The 25732-nt window shown below is 40.1% G+C and overlaps 1 protein-coding gene, 1 long non-coding RNA gene and 1 pseudogene across 2 annotated transcripts; 2 read left to right on the top strand and 1 right to left on the bottom strand.

Moving 5' to 3' along the window:
- Window positions 1-7877: 7877 nt before the first annotated feature.
- LOC143482047 (proteinase-activated receptor 2 pseudogene) lies at window positions 7878-9009 on the top strand (annotated as a pseudogene).
- Window positions 9010-11707: 2698 nt separating this feature from the next.
- LOC143481904 (uncharacterized) lies at window positions 11708-20867 on the bottom strand. Its single transcript, XR_013122098.1, has 3 exons — window positions 20502-20867; window positions 18945-19045; window positions 11708-14387 (listed from the first exon to the last, which is right to left on the bottom strand). It is a non-coding gene; the product is annotated as an uncharacterized LOC143481904 (long non-coding RNA).
- LOC143481903 (proteinase-activated receptor 2-like) lies at window positions 20146-23303 on the top strand. The gene is made up of 2 exons (XM_076980086.1): window positions 20146-20400; window positions 22054-23303. Exons 1-2 carry the CDS (start codon window positions 20334-20336, stop codon window positions 23160-23162), a joined length of 1176 nt encoding a protein of 391 aa, XP_076836201.1. The 5' UTR covers window positions 20146-20333; the 3' UTR covers window positions 23163-23303.
- Window positions 23304-25732: the final 2429 nt, after the last annotated feature.

Here is a 25732-nt window from a genome sequence, read left to right as displayed (position 1 = left end):
CTGCAGACAGCTAGACATAAGATGCATGAGGTTTCTCATCTCTTCTATCTCCTGTTGTTGTTTTCCTATTGTCCTACCTTGCAATGCCAGGATCTCAACCGGAGACAGCTCCTCTGCTCCTGCTGCTACAGGCTGCGCATTCTGTGATGCTGGGACAGAAACAGCAGGAGGCAGAGGCTGAGGGTGACTGGTTTTATTCTCCATAACGGTCAACTTAAATACTCAGGCCACAAAGGCAGAATAAACACGAACGGAAATGCCAACAAAGAGATAACAAAGAATAAAAAACAGAGTTCCAAAAGCTTGACAACAGAGCAGGTCTCTTCCACGGTGCAAGGCAAGGGTGCAGGCTGAATGCGCAGCACTGGACAGCTGCGGGATTCCTGTGGGAATCAATACACCCCACACCTGATTATGTGACAGGTGTCAGTACTCTGGTGATTGGGATGGTAGGAGTGTCCGGAACTGAGAGGGTGTGCTCCGTGTGGTTGTGGGCGTGCGTGTGATAGAGGGGGTGTGTGTGCGCCCTCTGGTGGCGTCCAAGCTGACCTACCGTGACAGTAATTAGGTTTGTTGAAATATATTATATATATATATATATATATATATATATATATATATATATATATATATATATATATATATATATATTTGAATTTTTACTTTGCAAAACAGAAATGAAGCAACTTTTGGCTGGCTTTTTTTGGGGGCCCATAGTCCACAGGTTGAAGTTCTATTTCATTTATCTATACATGTTGTCCTACATGTCTAATCAGTGGATTGATTAAAGGAGTGGTACATTTTAGGCAAGATGAACCATCATCTTGTCTGTGACGGGCAGGGAGTGCAAAATAAAAACGAAGCGATCACGCCAAGTCTCAGGGAAAAAGGAGGGTTTAATGATAACGTGCGCAAACCAAAGAACCGTGACACAATCTAAATTAAGGATATAATAACCAGCAATCAACTGGAACAAAGACAAGACATATATAGACAGACAAACGACCGTCAGGTGAAGGGGATCACCCACCCACCTGAGGGACGAACACAACGCAACAATAACAGGACAACTGCAGCTGTGAACGTCATTCTTTGCAGTGTTCTGCGTAACCGATATGTGGTAGTGTAAAGACATACCCCTCAAAAACAGGGAAAGGAAAATTTACCTGACAAATTTTTATGTTGCATTGTGTTCCAGGTTTGAAAAGTGCTTTAAAATGCTTGAAATTGTAATTGTATTTTGTTTCACAACAAATAGCTGTCTGACTGAATAGTTCGCTTGTATTACGTTCACAAATACATTTACAAATAATACAGCGCAGCGACACAAACGTAATCTCAGGAGATACATTATTTAAATGTCAAGAGATACATTGTTACTGTTAAAAATGCACTTCCAATAAAGTGAGTAGCCTATTGGAAAAACTAATTTTGCTGCTGAATGGAACTACTGAAGTAACTTGTAATCTAACGTAGTAATGTAACGTAGTAATGTTACTTTTTAAAGTAGTAATCAGTAATCAGATTACTTTTTCAAGGTAACTAAGCCATAACTGGGTAAGACACACTATCCATGTGACTCAGGTCACTCCCATCACTTCCTCCTATAGTACAAATCTGGGCTATCTTCACTTGGTTGGATGTCAACACACTCTAGCACATCTATGCTTGCTGTTAAGATCTCCTTGAAAACAGGGAGAAGATACAGCGAAGCACAAACTCACGCAGCCAGAATCCGAAATTAAATTCACTCCAGTTGATCAGTACAGCCTACAAAAATCAGGATTTGGATGAAGATGGATTTAAACATGAGTAAGAATGCATTAAAAGGTAAGTTTTAGCTGAGCTATTGAAGTGCTAGACATTATAGAAAGGTATAGACATTTTTTATGCTATTTTAAACAGTAATGATTGTTGTCCGATTAAAGCAAACAACCTCTGAACCCATATCATATTTTGTCTAAATAGATACATAGATAGATGCTCAAGAAGATAATCTTTTTTATGACTGGAATCATGAACCTGGAAAGTTTCCAGTATGGTTTTGTAAACAATGGTTTTGTTATTTTGTTGTTATGCTTAATCTACATGTTTTAATGGTATTATAAATTATTAAATATAATTCACAAGTACACATCTGTAGTCCTTTAAAAAAATCTTATCCTTTGATAGTTTCAAGAAACTTAAAACACGCTAAACATTTTTGTGGTTCTAGACTACATGTAGTAAATTAATAAATTATATTTGTACATTTTGTAACATTTTCTTAAAATACATCAAATCTATGGTCTTAGAGCAAAAACCACTGTAACCACATGGACATTTACAGCATCAGCTGTGTCTGTATGGGTTGTTCAGTTCTGGAATGTCTCTGTCTGTTTTTTTTTTTTTTTTTTTTTACTTCAATGAATCCCATCACTGACTTATAATAACTGCCTAGTGATCCTTCATAATTAATATAAAAACAACAAAACCTGGTTGTGACAAGTGAGGCAAAGCAGGATACAGAGACGAGAGCTCTTATAACATGCAATGTGTTTTCACTGGGACTCGATACAATACAAAGACAAGCGATGAACATATGAACGTATACATATTCACAACAGAGTAAGGGGCGGAATGTGCAGTCCAGCCCCAGAAACCAGGGCACTGCCAGGAGCAGCCTCCCCTAGGGAGAGCGCACCCATGGACCAACCTACCAGGGGTAGACAGAGACAGGATGAACACAGGAACAGGCATAATATGGGTAGGGGCAAGGATACAAAGGGAAACAGAGGTAGACACAAAAACAGGAGTTAACACAGGGACAGAGATGGGTACAAACATAGTTTCCAGGATGCCATGCCAGAACCCCAGAGTGCATGTGGGTCACAGACCTGCTGGAGTAGCCACTTGCTGGATCCCTGTGCACCATCCTCAGGGGCAGTTGGTGGTCATGCACTTGCTGGTGGTCGTGCACTACAAACTGCAAGGCATGTACTGTCCACAGGAGTCTCTGGGGGATGTGCACTGTCTATAGGACAGCACGCACTGGCAGCTGGACAGCTGGTTGGATCCTCCTTTTCCTCTACCTCTAAGCCTGAGGCCTCACACACCTATCAGGGCATGGGGAGGGAGGCACTGCCCCAGGGGTACGGATCCTCAAAGATCTTGGTCCAGGGGTATGCCTCCTCAGGTTTTGGTGGATGGACTCCCCTAGTTGCAAACAGTCCTCCTCTGAGTGCTACAACTCCTCCAAGTATGAGGTGAACCCTCACAGGACCAGGACTGGAACCTCCAGAGAGATCACCTCCGTCCTCCATCGCTTTCTGCTAGAGGTGGAGGAGGAAGCCATGCTGGAGGCGCAGACCAGAGCTGGGGTGTCTCTGGGTGTGCTGGTGAGCTGAGGAGAGGTCTCTCTTTCCGACCAGCAGGTCAGAAAAGTCCGACTGGAAGCCAGCCAGCTGGTCCTCCACCTCAAATGGGAAAGCCTTCCCTTCCAAGTGCTGTGGGCTAGCCTGCGGAGTGGTTGAAATAGGAAGGTTGAAGGAGCAATTTGCCTTGTTTCTTCCACACTTAAGGATCCTGTGTTGGCTTGTCTTTCTGTAATAACTGTTAACCCAGAAGTCTTTTCTATATGCTTTTAAGACCACTCACCAGTGATTTCTTTCCTGCTGCTACATCTGCTTCCTGCCTCTCCTATATAAGTGGTTGCACACATCAATAAGCTAATGTACAAAATGTGCATAATTCTATTGATCTAATGATTCAATATTACCACTGATCCAGTAAAATTACCATTCTTGTTTCTGTTTATACGGTTACATATGATTACTGCTTTTTAAATCTACGTTAATGGTAATGATTTTCTGATGATTTATAATATATACACTACCGTTCAAAAGTTTAGACCATTTTGTGTTTTCCCTGAAATCTCATACTTTTATTTATGAAATGAGTTGCAAAATGAATAGAAATATAGTCCAGACATTGACAAGGTAGAAATAATGTTTTTTTTTTTTTTTTTGAAATAATTTTCTACTTTAAACTTTGCTTTCGTCAAAGAATGCTCCCTTAGCAGCAATTACAGCATTGCAGACCTTTGGCATTCTAGCTGTTAATTGGCTGAGGTAATCTGGAGAAATTTCACCCCATGCTTTCAGAAGCCGCTCCCACAAGTTTGATTGGGTTGATGGGCACTTTCTTTGTACCATACGGTCAAGCTGCTCCCACAACAGCTCAATGGGGTTGAGATCTGGTGACTGCACTGGCCACTCCATTACCGATAAAACACCAGCTGCCTGCTTCTTCTCTAAATAGTTTGTGCATAATTTGGAGGTGTGCTTTGGGTCATTGTCCTGTTGCAGGATGAAATTGGCTCCAATCAAACGCTGTCCACAGGGTATGGCATGGTGTTGCAAAATGGAGTGATAGCCTTCCTTATTCAAAATCCCTTTTACCTTGTACAAATCTCCCACTTTACCAGCACCAAAGCAACCCCAGACCATCACATTACCTCCACCATGTTTGACAGAAGGTGTCAGGCACTCATCCAGCATCTTTTCAGTTGTTCTGCGTCTCACAAATGTTCATCTGTGTGATCCAAACACCTCAAACTTTGATTCGTCTGTCCATAACACTTTTTTTCCCAATCTTCCTCTGTCCAATGTCTGTGTTCTTTTGCCCATATTAATCTTTTTCTTTTATTAGCCAGTCTCAGATATGGCTTTTTCTTTGCCACTCTGCCCTGAAGGCCAGCATCCCGGAGTCACCTCTTCACTGTTGACGTTAACACTGGCGTTTTGCGGGTACTATTTAATGAAGCTGCCAGTTGAGGACCTGTGAGGTGTCGATTTCTCAAACTTGAGACTCTAATGTACTTGTCTTCTTGCTCAGTTGTGCAGCGGGGCCTTCCACTTCTCCTTTTACTCTGGTTAGAGCCTGTCTGTGCTCACCTCTGAAGGGAGTAGTGCACACCATTGTAGGAAATCTTCAGTTTCTTGGCAATGTCTCACATGGAATAGCCTTCATTTCTCAGAACAAGAATAGACTGTCGAGTTTCAATTGAAAGTTGTCTTTTTCTGGCCATTTTGTGAGTTTAATCGAACCAACAATTGTAATGCTCCAGATTCTCAACTAGCTTAAAAGAAGGTCAGTATTATAGCTTCTCTAATCAGCAAAACTGTTTTCAGCTGTGCTAACCTACTTGCACAAGGGTTTTCAAGGATTTTCTAAATATCCAATAGCCTCCTTACACAGTTAGCAAACACAATGTACCATTAGAACACTGGAGTGATGGTTGTTGGAAATGGGTCTCCATACATCTATGTAGATATTGCATTAAAAACCAGACGTTTACAGCTAGAATAGTCATTTACCACATTAATAATGTATAAAGTGTATTTTTGATGCATTTAATGTTAGCTAAATTGAAAAAAAAAAACTGCTTTTCTTTCAAAAATAAGAACATTTCTAAGTGACCCCAAACTTTTTGAACGGTAGTGTAAATCAAACAGCACCGACAGCACAGAAAATATCAAGTAATTGTTTTTAAGCATATTACAAAATGTTACGTTTTTTACTCATATCTACTTATGAGTACACAATACAGCCCCTGTCTCCTCCCACTGGGCATGTGTACTACGTCCAGTCTTGTTTATATATGTACTTCCTTTGTGTCGATGTCATCATTATCGCTCTGTCTATGTTAATTCTACCTCATATCTGCGTCTCGCTCCATGAGTGTTTAGTGTATGTGTGATAAGCGCTAACTGTGCATATTTACTCCCCTGCATTACACTTACACTACATTTATGTTGTAGATTTTACACCACTAGTTTATATTGGAAGTCTTATAGTGAAGCTTAATCTCTAGAGATGCAGGAAGAAGAGACTAATTTTCAGGTTTTTCATGATGATTCTAACATGATGAGGTTTTTCATGATGATTCTAAGTAAGTTACATCAGATGTACATGTGTACAAGTAGTAAGTGCATGACAAGCAGCATATGTGAAAAATGTGTAAGAAAGGAGCCAGGGCCATATGATTTTTATTGGGAGATTAAGTATTCACACAACCTGAAACAACATTGACAGCTTTTTTTCCTCCTTTTCAGTAAAGTATTTAGTGCTATTTTCAAACTTTCAAAATCGGACTTGGGTGGCATGGTGGTGTAGCCTCACAGCAAGGCAGTCTGGGTTTGATTCTCGGTCTGGGCTGCTCTGTGTGGAGTTGCATGTTCTCCCTTTGCCTGTGTGGGTTTTCTCCAGGTACTCTGGTCTCCTCCCACAGTCCACATGCATGGTAGGTTGATTGATCACTCTAAATTGTCTGTGGGTGTGAGTGCATGAATGCGTGTGACCTGCCCATGGTGTACCCTGCATTTGCCTGGAGATGCTTGGATTGGTTCCAGCCCCCCTCTGACCCCGTCTAATGGGATTAAGCGGTACAAATAATGGATGGATGGATGGATGGATGGAAAAGCAGACGCATGTCTAAATGTGTGGTCTGAACTTCTAAATAGGATCTCGGACAACCACAATCACATTGACACAGTATAATAATGAAAATCAGGTTAGGTGACATGCCAACTTCACACATAAAATATTAAAAAGTGCTTACTAAAATTATACTTTTTAGTCAGGCCAATGCCTGTCTGTCATGTTACAGAGGCCCCCTGCTAGCCGCCCCTGTCAGCTGCCCTTGTCAGTCAGTTGTTGTGTTCATCCCTCAGGTGGGTGTGGCCCATTAGGGAACCTAACACCTGAGGGTCATTTGTCTGTCAATATATGTTGTGTCTTTGTACCAGTTGACTGTTGGTTATTGTATCAATAATTTGGATTATGTCACGGGTTTTGCATTGGTGCACTTTATTCATTAAATACTCCCTTTTCTGTAAGACTGGTGTGATTGCATCCTTTGTTTTTTGCACTCCCTCTCCCGTAACAGAATAACCAGCCTACTTTCATGGTCATGTCTTGTGGTGTTTGTTTGCGTGACATTTTTGTCGTAAATGTCATTTGAATCAGAGGTGGAGTTGAGCCAGTAACCGCTCATCCCGCTGTGTTTTTATGTTTGTTTGACTGGAGCACTTTATGTAACACAATGGTGACTTAAGCACATGACTGCCTATGTTTAATGTAAAGTCCCACAGGGGGGCTCCCCCATAAAGAAATTTTGAGGGGGGGCAGTACAATATATATATATATATATATATATATATATATATATATATATATATATATATATATATATATATATATATATATATATATATGTTTGTGTAAGATTCCACATTAATGTGTGTGGGTGTGTGCATGAGTGTGTTTTGTTCAGGTGAGGCACAACACCTGAGGATTGTTTGTCTATATAGGCTATGTCATGTCTTTGTACCAGTAGTCTGCTGGTTATTGTATCCTTATTTAGATTACGTCATATGTTTTGCATTGGTGCACTTTATTTATTAAATCCTCGATTTTCACTGAGACTGGCATGATCCCTTCCTTCTTTTTTTTTGCACTCATTCACCTGTATGAATTAAACATTTTATTGTTCTTTAATTAAAATGCACAAAGTTTGCATTATAATATTCTCTGGAACACTATTTCAGTTTAGAAGTTATAGAATAACAGCTTCCACCAGCTGAGCTTCAGACACTCCGAGATATTTCTATAAGGCCTGAATCAACTATGAAAAGTGGCTAAAATGGTCTGGATGTTAAGATTAAGAGCTTTAAGCAAGACTCCATAGTCAGTACAGAACTCACCAGAACAGCTATGTAAACTAAATCTAAATTCTAAACATCTTGGTTCACTTTAAGAATGAAGAAAGCAGCACGGTTGTAATCCATAATATTGATCCAAAACCATCTTTTACTCACAACAGAGAATGATACAGTGTGGGGAAGAGCTGGTTTTTCCGAAGTGGGAAACACCACAAAGGAGTTTCAGGTGTCTTCAACTGCCATGAATATTCTGTGCAGCAACCTGACCACAGTCTTCCTCCCAGTCGTTTACATCATCATCTTCATTGTGGGGTTGCCCACCAACACTTTGGCCATCTGGGTCTTCATCTTCAGAACAAAGAAGAAGCACCCAGCATCCATCCTATTAGTGAATCTGGCACTGGCCGATCTGCTCTTCATCATCTGGCTGCCACTGAAGATTGCCTATCACTTCAACGGCAATAACTGGATCTTTGGGGAGCCTCTGTGTAAAATGTTGGTTGTATTTTTCTATGGCAATATGTACTGCTCTGCCATTTTTATAGCATGTATCAGTGTGCAGCGCTATTGGGCAATAGTGCACCCATTTTCCCAGCAGAAGAGGAATAACCGGGTAGCAGTGTGTGTGTCGGTGTGTGTGTGGTTCACCGTCTGGCTCATCACTGTGCCCCTCTATTTGTATGACCACACACTTAATGTTGATCTTAATGAAACAAAAATACGTACCTGCAGTGATGTCCATGATGCCAACAAATTACACTACCCAATTAGCTACTTCTTGACTATGGGCATTGTGGGATATGTAGTTCCCAGTGTGGTGTGTACAGTGACATCTGTGAAAATGTTGTTCTACTTCAGGAGTTCCAGCATGTCCTCAGAAGGTCAGAAAGGAACAAATGGAGAGAAAAAAAGGAAGGCCATCATTCTCATTACTACTGTGCTGGTGATGTTCCTGGTATGTTTTACTCCCAGTAACATTGTGTTAATAGTGTCTTGGTCTCATCTAGCTAGTGGACTTAACGCTGATATTAGTTATAGCATCTACATATTCACTCTGTGCCTATCCAGCCTCAACAGCTGTCTGGACCCATTTGTGTACTATTTAATCTCAAAGGAGTTCCGGAAACAGGTGAAGAACACACTGATGTGTCGTAGTGAGCGCACAGCTGAGAGGAAGAGGGTGACAGATTTGATGATTTCTAATACGACCATGTAACAAACACCAGACAGCTTCCCCATGTAATGGGATGAGTTTGGAAGCTGAGACGAGAGCTAAAACAGAATGAATGTTTGAGTACAACATGCATTTTTCTCCAACTGCCACGTGCAAACTAAAGTATTTAGTAATTTAGTATGAATTTTTAGAGATGTTAAACATTTTATTATTGCATAATGTGTATCATCATCTCAAGTATCATCTTGTTTACTATAAAATTAAAATTAAGAACTAAATTAAGAAACATAGAAACCTTACCAGAAATAACCAATGCAACTTCAATGTCTCACTATGCTTTGCCAGGACTCTGTTTTTTGGATTACGTATGTCAGAACACTACATATGTAGGGACTACTACTGACAGCCTGAGCTAATTCCCAAATGGACATGCAGGTAGACACCCAAGGTGATCTGGCCCATTAAGAGACTCTTATGGAGACAGGTACATGCATGCACTGGGGGTTTTGTGTGCTTGAGTGGGAGCTAGGTTCTTGTTAGTAACCTGTTGTATTCCATTGATCGGTTAATAAAGTTTAATTCCTTTGGATTTTTTGACAAAATGACGCCTGACTCCAAAACCCTCTTCAGTTAGTGTGTTGTTTGTGCTTTGTTGATTGAAGGCCCGTGTCACACAGGTGAGAAGGAGGCACTGGAGCCGACCAGCATGGCTGGTAGCTTCAGCAGTGTTTTACTTTATTAACGTTCTCCTGCCACAAAATCTGGTGGAAAAACGTGATTTACTGCTGGCTGCTGTTTTGCATATGGCATAAGATTTAATTTAATATATTATTATCTCTATGATTACTGTGTTGATTGGATGAGAACCACTTTTTAAAAAGAAACAATATCCTGTACTGGTCGATTCCTGGTTGAAGCCAGCTGACAGGTTGATTCTAAGCAACACACACACAATAGTTTTTCACTTGCTCTAATTGTACGTCTTACCAATGTGGTTATCATTCTGATTTGTATGAGCTCCAATCACGAGGCAATTAGGAATGGTCAGTGCGGGGCTGTACATTTACATGTTATAGCCGCTATATATGCAACATGGCACCAAAAAGACCGGTAAATGGACTTTTAATTGAAGTGATCCTGGCCAAGTTACATGAGATGCATGAGATGTGCTGTGGACATTGGGTGTGGGGTTGTGTGTGTATGGATGGCTCTAGAAGTCCATCAAAGTTTTACCGGAGTAAACATGAGTGAGTAAAATATGTCTAGTTACTACCTACCACAGCTTCTGTGTTATTAATTAAACTATCATGTGAGATTTGTTTATTGAATCACTTTTTTCATATGTAGTATATGAGAACAGGAGTGAACAAATTAATGACTGTTGTCTGTGTACAGCTGTAGTGTAATTGTCTCCAGTGCAATTGCAACTGGTATGTTATTTTAATATTAAATAACCATTATCAATATAGCATTTGATGTTAATAACTGCATGACATGATGATGGTTTTAAACTAATGTGCAAACTACTTTAATATGGATGATTATTGATGTAGTACCCCACAGGCTGTTAACAAAAGTATTATTAATGTTGGTAAGCACTTATTGTAAGTGTTCCCTTAATCCATTTGTCTGCCCTTTTTCGTTTATGTGCAGTGGGCAGAGTCTGTAGCACAAATACACTTCTGTGTAACACCCAGTCAACTTGTTCTAAAACCTGATTATACCTGTTTTAAATCTTTAAAATACCTGTTTCTTTAAGGTGTAGTCTGCGTGGGTGCGTGCTACTGTGTCTTTGGTATAGGCTGAGTTGTGGGAAGTGATTGGTGAAAGAGAATTATCCTTCATCTGAATTTAAGATTAACTGCATGGAAAATATTTTGTTGACTGAATTTGCCACATATGGCCTCAAACTGGCTGTAGTGATGAGTGTGGGCACTGGCTGGTGCGTTGGATCATGGAACACTGACATCCCTGGGTGAACTTTTCCCATGGAGGTGATTACTGGACTAACAGAAACTGTCCACAAGAATTTACATGTGATTAAATGTTTGTAATGTAATTTTGGCTCATTTCATTCATTTTATATGAGTTTATCACAGTTCCAATTACTTACTTAATTTTACAATAATTAAGTCATGCTTTGGATGATGATGAAGATGATGATGATAACAAAAAGCTATGCTAGGAACCATGCCAAATTGTTAATATATAAATAATTTTTTTTAATTAATTTAACTCTCATTGGGTTTAATCTTGCTTGAGATGAACCCATGCCTCTACCTCTTCAACTGTGAAGAACGTGGAAAATGTATTGTGTAATGAGTGTAGTAACATTCCCCAGGGGTTTGGTGGAAAAGTCTGTGGCATACTGTAATTAGCCATGCAGTCCAGACCTTTTGGTGAACTGATTAGTCATTAAAACAATTTATGGATCCCAGAATTTGTGTTCAAATATAAATGCGGCTAATCTGGGGAGGCACTTCCACTTTACCCAAATGGTCAGGATCCATTTTGCAGGTGTTACATGCAGAATTTGTCCTTGTGCTTCAGAGGTGGATATTCCAGGTTCAGAAAGTGTGACGGGCAGGGTGTGCGAAATAAAAAGGAAGCAATCATGCTCAAGTCTCAGGAAAAGGAGGATTTCATGAATGAGGTGCACAAACCAAAAACCCGTGACATGATCCAAATTAAGGATATAATAACCAGCAGTCAACTAGTACAAAGACAAGACATATATAGACAAACGACCATCAGGTGGGGGCTTGCTAATTGGCCCCGCCCACCTGAGGGATGAACACAACGCAACAACAAAAGGACAACTGCCGCTGTGGACGGGGGCGAGCAGCAGGGGGAACCCCCATACCATGACAGAAAGTAAAAGTGTCCTCACCAAGATTTTGCTCAGGCTTCCTGGATTGTGTTGATTCCACTAATTACCTGGTTTGCACTAATTAGAAAATCCAGCAAGCTTGCGTAAAATCCTGGGAAGGAGTTTTACTCTCTGAACCTGGAATGTCCACATCTGTTGTGCATGCAGGTTGACACACTGTACAATATATGCACTTTATTGCTATGTGAAAGGGTGTTTCTGTTTACTTGGTATGACTACATTTTTGGTACTTAAAAAACATGTTTCAAAGGTTTGATATTTATTCATTTAGATCTCATTTGCATGTTTGAGATTAAAGACCCAATATACAGAATGCTATATTGTATGTGTTTTAATGGCATGCACATTATCAGCTTATAGTCTAGGCAAACAAATTGAACTGATTAACCACTGTGTTGGTCACTCAATAGTGACCCTTGTAGTAGTTATATCATTGCAGGTAAACAAAATGAACATAATTTTGAAAAGCATCCTGAAAACACATCAACTTCTGAAATATTTACTCCACATTCGTTTACTTAAAATATCTCATCATTTTATAATTTCATTTGCTCAATTTGTTTGCAGAGTTCAGTTCTTAAGAAGAGTCCAAAATTTGCTTAAAACCTTGTGTAACTAACTCTGTAAAATATAGCAAGTTTGTCTAATAAAATTCAGCTAAAATATGCAACTTGTGTATAGATTTTCATTAATGAAAGTGTTAATAGACAAAATGCATTCCAGACAGTGGAAAACTTCCTGGTTCGATCCATGATCCGTGAGGGCAAAAATACAAAATCCAAAAGCAACAGCAAAACTCCATCCAACAAATCCGCAATACAGTTTGTTTCCTTATGAACACAATTTGGCGTGGCACATCCAAACGATACACTTCCTGTATCGGTCACGTGATTTTTGTTTAAATCAATACACGCACCAATACGGGGTTTCACTCTTGTTCACGAGGCACAGTGCTGATGCACCAGTGTCGTTTGTCCCATCACTAGAACAAACTACTAGTTTGCATTTGTGTCTAGCCTACTTTACTGGAACATTACACCCTTAAGATTATCAAGATTTTGAAGTGGTACAATGGAAAGCAGAATGTATTCCATAATGGTAATGTAATGAGAAGCAGCAGCACTTAGGGGAGGTGACATTGCATTTCTAACCAATCAGGACTATTTCCCACATCTGGTGACATCAGTGCGCTAGCAGCAGCACATACTACTATATTTTAGCTAGCAACCAAGATTTTACCAGTTAATATCTATGTGTTGTTTGCATGGAAAATTAGAGTTAACTGAGTGAAATGAAAGTAAAACAAAGAGGCGAAATGAATGAGAGCAAATTTGACTAAAACGACATAAAACAACGTAGTTCAAAGTACTTATTTAATCTTGAAAGGCTTAAATGGATCTTTCTTGGATGGAACCGGTAGCGATGTTCTGGCCTTGGTTCCACACCACTCCGGAGGCTGGGACCGGTAGCAATGTTGTAGCTTTCATCCCCCTGAGCTCTCTAATTCCCCATGTGGAGCATTATTTAAGCAACTTTTAGGGGAGTGATCGTAGTAAACGTATTGGTCAGTTACACTGCTGAATACTGGAACTTACTTAATGCAGCTGTGGTAAGTCCAGATAAGATTAGTTTCTCAATTTAATGGGTAGTGGTCCATCCTGTGCTCGTGACTTCAGCATCCCCCAGCCAAAGTTAGTAAAATAAACCATTTAGTGGAGACCAGAGACTTATGACTTATGATCCGATGCATGTCCTGTGGTTGTGGCCTGTAGGCCCTCAGAGCAAGGAATTAGACAATCTTCTGCCTTATCCGCTATACTGGATCACGGAAATCGGCATGGGTACTGGCATCAATGGGTGCTGGGGGTATGGATATGGCTCCCAGGGATGCTGCAGCCATGGAGATGGTGTCCAAGGGTGCTGCAACCATGGAGATGGTGTCCAGGGGTGCTGCAGCCATAGAGATGGTGTCCAGGGGTGCTGCAACCATGGAGATGGTGTCCAGGGGTGCTGCAGCCATAGAACTTGCATCCATGTGTGCTAGGGAAATGGAGATCCAGGGGTGTTGTAGCAGTGGAGAAGGTACCCAGGGGTGCTTGGGCCATGGAGATGGGGACCAGATCAGAAAAAAAACGCAGACATGAGAATATCTGCTCATTGTAGAGTCTAATCCTCCAAGTACAGCACCAAAAACCTTAAGGATTTTTTGCGGTTCTGGGCCAAGGAAATATTACAAAAGCAGTGCTCTGTCGAATAAATCCCTCCACTGTACCCTCTCCATCAAATTCATGTGGGGAACAGATAGACTCCTGGATTCCTGGTACGTAGTTGATGGGAGACAGCCTCTGAATCTTTACACTGCATATCCACATGGGTTGCTACCAGCATAGAAGTTGGATTTGTGACTGAGCCATGTTTATTTGGATTGAATTGGGTAGTGTTGGTGGGCAACCCCACAGTGAAGATGTTGATGTAAATAACGGAAAAAAACTGTGGTGAGTCCAGCAAATTTAAGACAGTGAGTCACATTTATGTCCTCAGTGCCCTCATTGACATCCTGCATATCAAGCACCTTGAGGGAACTCAAAAGATACTGTAACAAAAAAGTCTGCAGTGGTACCTGGTTAGAAAGAAGAGAGAGAGAAAGAAGATCTGGAGTCTGATGTTAAGACACATAGGCCTACATTAATGACACTGCAGGATTACATGGTTATGTGGCATATGAAATGCTGGAACATGACTTTAGCATTGTTCTATGAATTAAACAGCAGCCTTTACTGCCTGATACAATTCATGTCAACATTTACTACTTCATGGGAAAGTCTTGTTAGGCTTGTTGGAGTTGTTTGGCTTGTGTGACTTAACTTAAAGTTAATGCTGCTCGGCCAGCAGATATCGACTTTAGTTAATGTCCAGTGTAGGCAACATCAAGATAAATGCAGATGAAAATTTGACTGAGCACCTGTGAGCCACCGCTGTGACATCCTGTGCAGACTTCACTAACCAAGGAAGTTGGGTGCAGCCTGAACTAGGCCGGCTCAGTAAACGTCTGAGAACTGAACTTGAAAGGTTTCCGAGTCATGTCAGAGCCAGCTGCAAGGCCGGAATCTGCGCTCCAAGACCGACCTTTGAAAATTTGACAGTTGACCGCCTACAGATGGGTATCCCTTTCAAAACCCAAGTAAGCCGTCATTACTGTACATGTTGCCTGGGGTGCCAGCACTGAATTGTCTGATTCTGTAGAATCCTCTCTCTCCATAACATTTGGAATATCTAGCTCTCTTCATTAGCCTGTCTGGGGTTTCTGTGCTCTCTCTGATTTCGTTCTACATACCTCACTTTGAATTTGAGGAATTTGAACATGTATTCATTAATCTGGTCATGGTGTTAAATACATATTTTGGTCGATGGTATTAGGTCACTGCGTGGATTCAGAACTTTACTCTTCAGTAATGAGACTGATTCAACAATCAATATTCAAAGTTTTTGTAATCAATACATTGGTTCTTGAGCAATCAGGAAGGTAATAATTCATAATTATTCAATATATCCGCTACACCACGATGGGTCAGCTCCAGTTCCTGTAACCCAGGATGGGTCAACTCCAGTTCCTGTGACCCGGAAGGGGTGACCCTGGGTGGGTCAACTCCTATTCCTCAGGCCCATGTGGGTCCTCCTAAGGCCACCCTGCCCGTTCCTGGAACTTCTGGAGGGGACTTAAGTCTGTGTGGACTGCTTCAGGGAGAGAAAAGCTCAGTAGACTCCTACTGTACTTTGGGGACTGAGACACACTTAATGCTAACCACATCTGGCTTGCAGTTCCCTTGGTTCCCAGCTTGCTCTGTGCCCTTGTCTGTACCTGATGCTCTGCCCTCCATGTTAATCATGTCTTGGTCAGTGATCCTTTTGCACGAATTACTGCACCAATGCGGCGTGGCATGAAGGCAATCAGCCTGTGACACTGCTGAAGTGTTATGGAAGCTCAGGTAGTTTTGATAGCAGCCTTCAGCTCATCTGTATTGCTGGTGTCTCTCATTTTGCTTTTGACAATACCCCATAGATTTTCAAATAGGGTTTAGGTCAGGTGAGTTTGCTGGCCAATCAAGCAGAGGGATACTGTTATTAAACCAGGAGTTATTGCAGAAAGCGGGTTAAATGTTTAACTCAGGGTATGTTAACTCTTGAGTTCACTAAAACCCGGAGTTTTCTGTTCCAGAAAGCGGGTTAAAACAAACTTGTTGTCAGTTGCTATAGCAAATATTACGCATCGCGGATCAGCCCTCAGTTTTCTCTTTGTTTTTTTGCTAGTGGAAGTTTTCTTTATAGTGTAGGAGTTGCGGAACCTTTCAGCAAAGCTACTGTATGTCGATCTGTTTGAAAAGTATGTCTGGCATTATAATATTTCGATTGGCACAGCCAATAGAATGAAATTGCATCCTAATTTCGATGTTGAATTATCTCTAGTTGCGTGTTAACACAGACAATAAATAAAATAAGCAAAGGACAAGCAATATATAACGAACTTCATTCTATTTAATTTCCTAGTGTCATTGGCTGCATTGATGGAACCCACATAGGCTACCTAGTACAGCACCATCAGAACATGAAGGCTTAAACAGAAAATCCATCCATAGCATTAATGTACAGGTACTAACCTTTATAACACTTAATGAATAATGTACTAATCTTTAATGGTAACAAAAATAATGTAGCTATTGTAACTGTCTGTTCTCTTCCCCATCAAGATCATTTGTGATGCTTCCCACCTCATCACAAATGTTGAAGCCAGATGGCCAGGATCTGTGTATGGTTCCACACTGTACAACAAATCTGAACAGGGTAGGCCTGCAGTAGTTTTGCTAGTTGTTCACATGCAGTGTAATAGTTAAATCATTGCAATCCCTAGTGTAATTATAGGACACTATGACAGCCTACTTCAAGGAGACAGAGGGTATCCCTCCCTGCCCTACCTCATGACTCCCTATTCAGATCCTGCATCTGGACCACAGTCCCACTACAATCAGGTCCACAGCAAAACCAGAGCAAGAATTGAAATGACCCTAGGAATCCTTAAGGCCAGGTTCCAGTGCCTGAATGGGCTCAGAGTTACCCCTGACAGGACGTGCCACATAATAATGGCATGTGTGGTATTGTACATTGCAGCCATCCTGGAATTAGTAAATGTTCAATTAAAAATAATTTTAAAAACTCAATACAGTATTATGAATGTGGAGATATATATATATAATATCGCACCCTTCTGTATGTCAGGTCGGGGTAAAACAACTGAGTTTAGAATTTGTTAAACCCGCTTTCTGGAATACCCCCCAGGTATTGGTATTTTTGGCAGTCCTGCTGGAAAATGAAATTTCTATCTCCAAAAAGCTTGTGGGCAAAGGGAAGCATGAAGTGCTCTAAAAATTCCTGGTAGATGGCCGCACTGACACTGGTCTTGCTATAACACAGCAGACATACACCAGCAGATGACTGTAACATTGGGTGGTTGGAGGCTGGATGCAAGTGCGGATGTTTAGGTGATTTAAGCAAAGAAACATAGAACATAGACAAACCAAAATAACACTAACCATAACAACACTAACTGAAAACACACAGGCATAGCAAATGGAAAACATTGAAGTACTTACAAACACAATAACTGATAAAGCAAATGACCAAACACAGGAGTTAAATACACAGACTAAACCAAGAACCAAACAAGATACAGCTGAAAACAATTATGAGGAGGCGGAGTAACAAATGACAGAGGCATGATAGGGAAACACATGATAGGGAAACCAAAACAGGAACACATGGAGAAACAAAACAAAGTAAGAATGACATGAGGAGTGGAGCTAACCATAACAATGACATGGCTATACCAGCAGATGGCATGGCTCCCCAAACCATCACTGATTGTGGAAACTTTACACTAGACCTCAAGCTGCTTGAATTTTTGAATGGCCTTTTCTTTCTTTAAGGCTGTGGTTATCCTGGTTGCTTGTGCACCTTTTTCTACTACACTTTTTTCTTACACTTAGCTTTCCATTATAAGTTTGGATACAACACTCTGTGATTAGCCAGCTACTTTAGCAATGTCCTTTTGTGGCATACCCTCCTTGTGTAGTGTCAGTGGCTGCCTTCTGGACATCTGTCAAGTCAGCAGTCTTCACCATTATTGTGTAGCCAACTGAACTAAGGGACCATTTAAATACTTAGGAATAATTTGCCGGCATTTTGTGTTAATCATTCTAATTTTCTGAAATGATGACTTTTGGGTTGTCATAATCAACACTAACAGAAATAAATACCTGAAATAGATCACTCTGTCATAATCTATACAATACATGCATTTCACTTTTTGTATTGAATTACTGAAAGAAATACATTTTTGATGATGTTCTAATTAATTGAGATGCACCTGTATGTTCATTCATTTGATTGTGTGGTTTTCTGTTTTACTACCCTTACATATATGGTTTATCATTTGTTTTATTAATTTAATTAGCTTTGTCATCATGCCTTATCATTCCTGTGTTGTCTTTTTGTCATCTGTTAAGTGAAGATGTTGATGTTAAATATAAAATCATGTTGGATAAAGACTGCTCTTAGCAATTATGCCCACCTTCTGATTACCCAACACCTGCAACGTTACACTTTGTAGATGTATAGCCTCTTTTTGAAAATGGCATATTCTGTTTATGCATATGGACTTATGTAGGGATATGTATATCCATTTTTGCTGTATTTGTAAGTATTTTCAATAACAATTTATAAATGCAGTCACATTAGAGATGTTTTGTGTTGTTCAGCTGAAAAGGTTGTTATGGGTGGTTGGTGGAACTAAGCAGAACTAAGAGATGTGAAAAGAAACTATTGGTTTTGATGACTTTCAGAAAAGTTTTTGAAATTAACTATTTATCACGTGAGAGGCATCAGGCCTTGTCCAGAGTTCACATGCTCCACTGTGCTCCCTTTACTATACAGGTGATCTATCCATGTCACTAGTACCAGGAATGTGCATGCTTTTAACTAGATTGACAGCACTGTCATTAGATGTAGCTACAGTGTACTTTTACAGATGAGGACCATTTCTTGAAATGGTTCCTTGAAATGCAACAGCAGACAATTGCAGCAACTCTAAAGAAAATATGACATTTCTAAAAGAGAAAATACAGACCCCAAAATGAGTTCTGTGGCCCAAGACCCTTCTCAGGACATTTGCAGCAGTTCCGGTGTTAGACCAGCCCAGCAGACAGCTATCTTTCAAACCATTCACAACTGACAAAACCAAATAAAGCTTTGTATTAGAATCCACTATGCATTGCATTTTTAATTTAAGACTTAGGCTTACCAACATGCTACTTTACTGTCTTGACATTAAATCCCAGACCTGACATATTTATTGCTTTGAAGTTTTGTCTCTGGCTCTGAGCTTCCCTCTTATGTATGTTCATGCAAGAGCTCATAAATCTATGTAAGCTGTCCAAGCAAACAAAGCATAAATAATGTCGCATGACTTGAAGAATCTCCCCACCATACACACAAATTCCAACTTGGCCAGTTCAGTCAGTCTTTTTTAATTTAGATGACTAAGGAGCAGTACCTCGTTTTGTTTCCTATAATTCTTCTTCATATTATAAAAAGCCATTATATTGACCCCTAGTGGCGTGATTGTTTCAGAGATTCAAAACAAAATCTACAGTATTTCAAATATGATGGACATGCGTTAATGGAGGACATACATTTGACGACAAGAAAGCAAATAGATTTTTGAGCTCTCTTGAGCAGCACTTTATAGGAATAATAATAACAATAACAATCAGGATAATGATAATAATAATTTATGATGATAGTAAAACTTACTATAAACTATCACACCCTAAGTCTGGCAAATTACCTAGCTAGTGAACTAGCGGTCTTTCAAATCATTTTTGAGCACACAGTAATCACAACTGTATTTAATTTTTGAAATAATATTGTTAGTACTCATTGTTCTAAAATTTGCGTTGCCTGTAACCACGTTGCTTGCACAGCTGATGATCCGTCCGTGCGTCCTCTCTCTGGAAACCCTGTACAATGAAGTGCAGTTTAACATCTCTCTACATATCGTATGCAGTTGCTCAACAGGAATCTTTTTATATAGTCCAGCACTGTCTTCACGGTTCTCAGCTCAGGTCCAAAGTCTAAGTTTTTTCTCTCCCCCTCCCTCCCTTTCTAAATAAAACTTTAAGACGCGAGCCTAAAATCAGCCTAATTAACATTTCTATAATTGCTAACTTATAAAACATTAACTTCATATCGTAATTGTTGTTTTGTTACATATTGTTGTTTTGTGCAAAGTTCTTTGCTCGCATTGACACTGAAAAGGAAAACCTGACAGACGCGCTGTAAACGAGGTGGGGCAGATTACGTGACAGCACTCCTTATCATTTACCTCAGTAGTGATGCTATTCGAAGCGCAATTGTTTCGATATAGCTATTGTAATCGTCAAAGCTGCATAACTAAACTTTTAGGTGTGATTTCAAATAGTCATAAATAGACTTGTTCATCGGACAGCGTTTTACCATGAACCACAAATTATTTAAGATTCACATTTTTGTCGTTTTAATCGGCGTCAGTGTGACCACACAAGGTAAGATTTTTACCGCCTTCTTTGACGCAGCATTGTTTTTACATTATGTGTAGGTGGAGTAAAGCAAACAAGATGTAAACCATAATTGAAAAGAATCAAACCTTAAACGTTGGTTTAGCATTAGTTCGGAGGAACTGCCAGTGGAGTCAAAGTACTTTTCCACACGTTAGAGCCTTAAATTGTCAGTAAGACACACGTTTCCATGTTGTTGTTTTTGGTATGTCCCCTAAACTGTCTGACCTTCAGGCAACATTAGCTGCATGTCTTCGTAGAATAAACTGAGTGTCAATTTAAAAAGTTAAAAAGTAGAAAAAGAAAAGGGCACCCTTGAACATGCAGTGCTGCAGGATCTGAGGAAGCAGTTTAACCTGATCACAAAACCAGGTCAAATAAGACTGTTTAGAGTGTCTGGGCTCATCTAATATCCTCTAACAACTGGTTCCATTTGAAAACCGCATAAAGCCTAAACTCTGTCTCTTCATGCATTGTCTATACTTTGTGTGGGCCTAACTGAGTAGTATCTAATGATCTGAAAGTTCTGTCTGACTCATAACACTGCAGCATATCAGATACATGTGCTGGTCCTCCCACATTTAAGGGTTTATAGACAGTAATAACACTTTAAAGTCAATTGTGTAATATATTGGTATCCAGTAAGGATTTAAGAATGCGAGTGATGTCTTCTCAAATTTTGCTGGTGAGAACTTTGGCAGCTGCATTCTGATTTGAGCTGAATGAACTGAAGTTGTTACATTGCGTATTGGGAAATCCTATAGGTGGCCATTACAGTAGACTGCTGTGAAACTGAGAAGCTCTGTTTTACACCACTTGCATTCAACCTTCCTGCATTCTCCATTTTGGATCTGAGCTTGCAGTAGCATTTCTCCATTTTTTGGCAGGAAAATATTTTATCTTTAAATGGAACATTCTAATCCATAACACTACACATTTTTAGTTGAACCTGTCCGTCAGAACATCACCAGACTAGAGTTAAGGTTAGGGTGGCTTTTTTGGCTGTCACTTTCCCTACTCTTAAACTCTCATAACAACCTCCTAAAGCTTCTAAAACTCATTTCCAACACTATCATGTCCTATAGAAACTGCAACAGTTTTGAAAGCATATGTGTTCTGAACCATTAGGAGACATTTTCTGATCTGCTTCTTTTGGTATTCAAAAGGAACTGGTATGAGCATGATGAAAATAGAGCTAAGTAGAGAAGCGTTTGAATCACAAAGAATTGTCAAACATTCTAGAATTAACAGGGAAAATTAATTCTGCATTTATGTCATGCAGTGACTTATAATAAAGTAAATTGTTTATAAATTGTGATGATGTTTTACTTATTTATAAGCATCTGGTTTTCTCTGCTATATTTTTGAATTCTGTAATTTAAGAAATTTTACTTTTACTTTGACTCCACATATATGTCTAACTTCCAAGGCAGGTATAAGTTTCAGTAAGTGCAAACAGTACAGTGGTGTTTGTTTGTGTGTTTTCAGAGTCACTGCTTGTGTACTGTTGCATCCTGACATTCCAATGTGATCAGATCCCTTGTGCCTCTTGTGTGAGCTGATCCTTTGTTCCTCTTGTGTGAGCTGATCCTTTGTTCCTCTTGTGTGAGCTGATCCCTTGTGCCTCCTCCCTTGCTCCAGGTTCCCGGGACACTGTGGTAGACCGAGGGTTTGTTGGTGAGGAGACTGCACAAGGACTTAAGGTGCCCCTCATTGCCACGAATGTGCTGGACAGCAGTCTTACCACAGTCTTCCTCCCTGTTGTTTACATCATCATCTTCATTGTGGGGTTGCCCACCAACGCTATGGCCATCTGGGTCTTCATCTTCAGGATGAAAAAGAAGCACCCTGCATCTATCCTATTAGCGAATCTGGCGCTGGCCGATCTGCTCTTCATCATCTGGCTGCCACTGAAGATTGCCTATCACTTCAATGGCAATAACTGGATCTTTGGGGAGCCTATGTGTAAAGTCCTGGTTGCATTTTTCTATGGCAATATGTACTGTTCCACCATTTTTATAGCATGTATCAGTGTGCAGCGATATTGGGCAATAGTGCACCCATTTTCCCAGCAGAAGAGGAATAACCGGGCAGCAGTGTGTGTGTCGGTGTGTGTGTGGTTCACCGTCTGGCTCATCACTGTGCCCCTCTATCTGTATGACCAGACTGTTAATGTCATCAACCTCAACATTGTCACCTGCCATGATGTCACTCGCCCTAGCCAATCAAGCATCCCTGTTGGCTACTTCCTGACAATGGCCATTTTGGGATATGTAGTTCCCACTCTCATATGTATAGTAACATACATGTTGATGTTTCGTGCGCTGAGCAGTTCCAGGCCAGATGAAAGTGTCAGAGAAAAGAGGAAGAAGGCAATCATCCTCATCATCATTGTACTGGTGATGTTCCTGGTGTGTTTCACTCCCAGTAACATCATGCTGATGGTCCATTACTCTCTAATGGCTGCCAGTATTCAGAACAATGGTTATGGCTTCTACATCGTCACCCTGTGCCTGTCCAGCCTCAACAGCTGTGTGGACCCATTTGTGTACTATTTCATCTCTGGTGACTTCAGAGAGCATGTGAAGAACATTCTAATATGTCGTAGTGAGCGTACAGCCAATAGAATGAAAGTGTCTTTCAGTGCGCTTAAGTTCTCCAAGAAAAGTAACACCTACACATCTGATTCCACCAATGAGACTAACACTTGCACAACTAATTCTGCCCCCACTCAGAGTAGTAGCATTTGAGTGTAAACCATGCTTCATTTTGTACCCTTTAAATTGTTTATGTAACCACTTTTAACAAGTACACACATCGGCTTTCTCCAAGCCAGATAATCTGAAGGTTGAATATTCACCAAATTATTAAATATATATTTTGATGTTGAATCATTCAGGTTCAGGTTGCTCTCCATCTGAGGTGAAGCAAAATTTTCTGCACATGCTGCAGTGTGATTACAGAGTCTGTGAAAGGTTGTGATCACCAAGCCTTCTTATGTAGACTTGTAGAAGGGCGGGCCTGGAGCACCCTGGTTTATAGCAAATACTACTGTTGCAAAAGTGCTGGAGGAGCAGCATCATGTCAACTTCAAAAGGACTGGCAAGAAGTGTCTGTAGAAAAGATATATACACACACACACACACACACACACACACACACACACACACACACATCTGTCAAGGGCTGTTTCATACATTTAAATTCAGCACCTTCCAAAATGTCTCAAAAGTTCATACAAAATGTTATCTTGTCTGTTATTTATTCACATCAGGTTGTAAGAACTGCCACAGAGAAGGTCTGGCCAGTAAGAATATTAGCCTATGTCAGTGATTCATAGAATATTATGTGATAGCTCACATCCATGCCATTCACCCAACCAACAGTGCAAACTGTCAGATCAACTAGTGGTCTGACCAGAAACATTTTTTCTCTCATTGTCTGAATTGTATGGAGATAGCTTGACCAGTCCAAGTAAAGTAGGTAGAGTAGATTAGATTAGATTCATCTTTGTCATTGTCATTGTGACAAGTACACAGCGATGGAACAAAGTTCCTCTAGGGCCACGGTGTACAGCAACATGTAAGTTGGCAGTAATCACAATGCAAAGATATATATACACATTGTTATATATTGAAAACGTGGTATTTTTCACCCATAGTCATAATTATCCATAATTATAGATAATAAGTTAATTTTATTATATTTTGTTAGTTGAGGGGTGGTGGTGGGGGGTATTTAGTGGTGGCACATATTTTAACTACAGCTTTCTGGTTTATAATGAGATTTTAATATTTAGTTTGTAAAACCAGAATGCTCACTAATTCTCTAGTTTTCATTCTCTGTCTGGTTTCTAGTATGTTATTGTCTGTTTGAAGATGCATGGTGTGTGATAACTGCATATTTAAAACTAACAGTCACTAGTTAGTGAGCATGAAGTATATAGTATACAGTATATAGTAGTATGCAGTATACAGAATAGGTGGGGATATTCAAGCCTTCGCCTAGTATCAAAGCACTGAGTGTTGCTGCTCTTCATTATTACGATGTCCTCCTTTGATTGCATACACTTATAGGCCACTTTATTAGGTACACCTTGCTAGTACCAGGTTGGACCCCCTTTAGCCTTCAGATTTGTCGGCATTGTCGGTTCCACCACATTCAATGAACTCATTGTTGTGGTCAAGAAACCAGTCTGAGATGATTCACACTTTATGACATGGCGCTTCATCATGCTTTCATGTTGTTGACGCCAAATTCTGACCCTACCATCCAAATGCCGCTGCAGAAATTAAGACTCATGAGATCAAGCAACGTTTTTTCCAATCTTCTATTGTACAATTTTGGTGATCCTGTGCAAATTGTAGCCTTAGTTTCCTGTTCTTAGCTGACAGAAGGGGCACCCGGTGTGGTCTTATCCTGATGTAGCCCATCCACCTCAAGGTTCAACGTGTTGTGCATTCAGAAGTGCTCTTCTGCATGCCTTGGTTATAACGACTGGTTATTTGAGTTACTGTTGCCATTCTGTCAGCTCGAACTAGTCTCGCCATTCTCCTCTGACCTCTGGCATCAACAAGGCATTTGCGCCCATAGAACTGCTGCACACTGGATATTTTCTCTTTTTCGGACCATTCTCTGTAAACCCTAGAGATGGTTGTGCGTGAAAATCCCAGTAGATCAGCAGTTTCTGAAATACTCAGACCAGCCCGTCTGGCACCAACAACCATGCCACGTTCACCTTTCTTCCCCACTCTGATGCTCAGTTTGAACTGTAGCAGATTGTCTTGGCCATGTCTACATGCCTAAATGCATTGAGTTGCTGCTATGTGATTGGCTGATTCGACATTTGCGTTAATGAGCAGTTTGACAGGTGTACCTAATAAAGTGGTCAGTGAGTGTATTTCACGTACAGCTCCACACTTATTACACTGCACTAATGAACAGTTTATTATGAGCAAAGTATTCAGAGCAATCTCTCAGAGCTCATATAATGACTGCATATGGGTATGTGAATGTGAATTGTGAATTATTTTGAAGTTAGTTTTTAATAAATATGACTTTTCTACTTTAGTGACGACTATTTTCTCTGTGAGGATATAAAATGTTGGATCTCAAATGTATGTTAACAAGAAATGATTTCTTAACATAATATAATATGAAGATAAGATAATTAAGATAACATTAACCCTATAATAATAAAGATAAGATAATTAAGATAACCTTAACCTGATAATAATACAGGTTTTTTGCTCTTTGCTGTCACTCCGGTGTCTCTGTTCCTCGTGTCTGTATTGTTCCTTGCCCGTTGGTCCCGCCCTGC

Source organism: Brachyhypopomus gauderio, chromosome 18 (assembly GCF_052324685.1).
Source record: "Brachyhypopomus gauderio isolate BG-103 chromosome 18, BGAUD_0.2, whole genome shotgun sequence".
In the NCBI taxonomy this organism is placed as follows: domain Eukaryota; kingdom Metazoa; phylum Chordata; class Actinopteri; order Gymnotiformes; family Hypopomidae; genus Brachyhypopomus; species Brachyhypopomus gauderio.
Note: the sequence above shows the minus strand (reverse complement) of the source record. Positions and strands in the feature narration are given on the sequence as shown.

Bases quoted from the DNA above. Each gene is read 5' to 3' on its own strand.
- LOC143481903 (XM_076980086.1), top strand. From the start codon at position 20,334: ATGAACCACAAATTATTTAAGATTCACATTTTTGTCGTTTTAATCGGC. The intron at 20,401-22,053 runs GTAAGATTTTTA...CCCTTGCTCCAG, and splicing joins CGTCAGTGTGACCACACAAG to GTTCCCGGGACACTGTGGTA.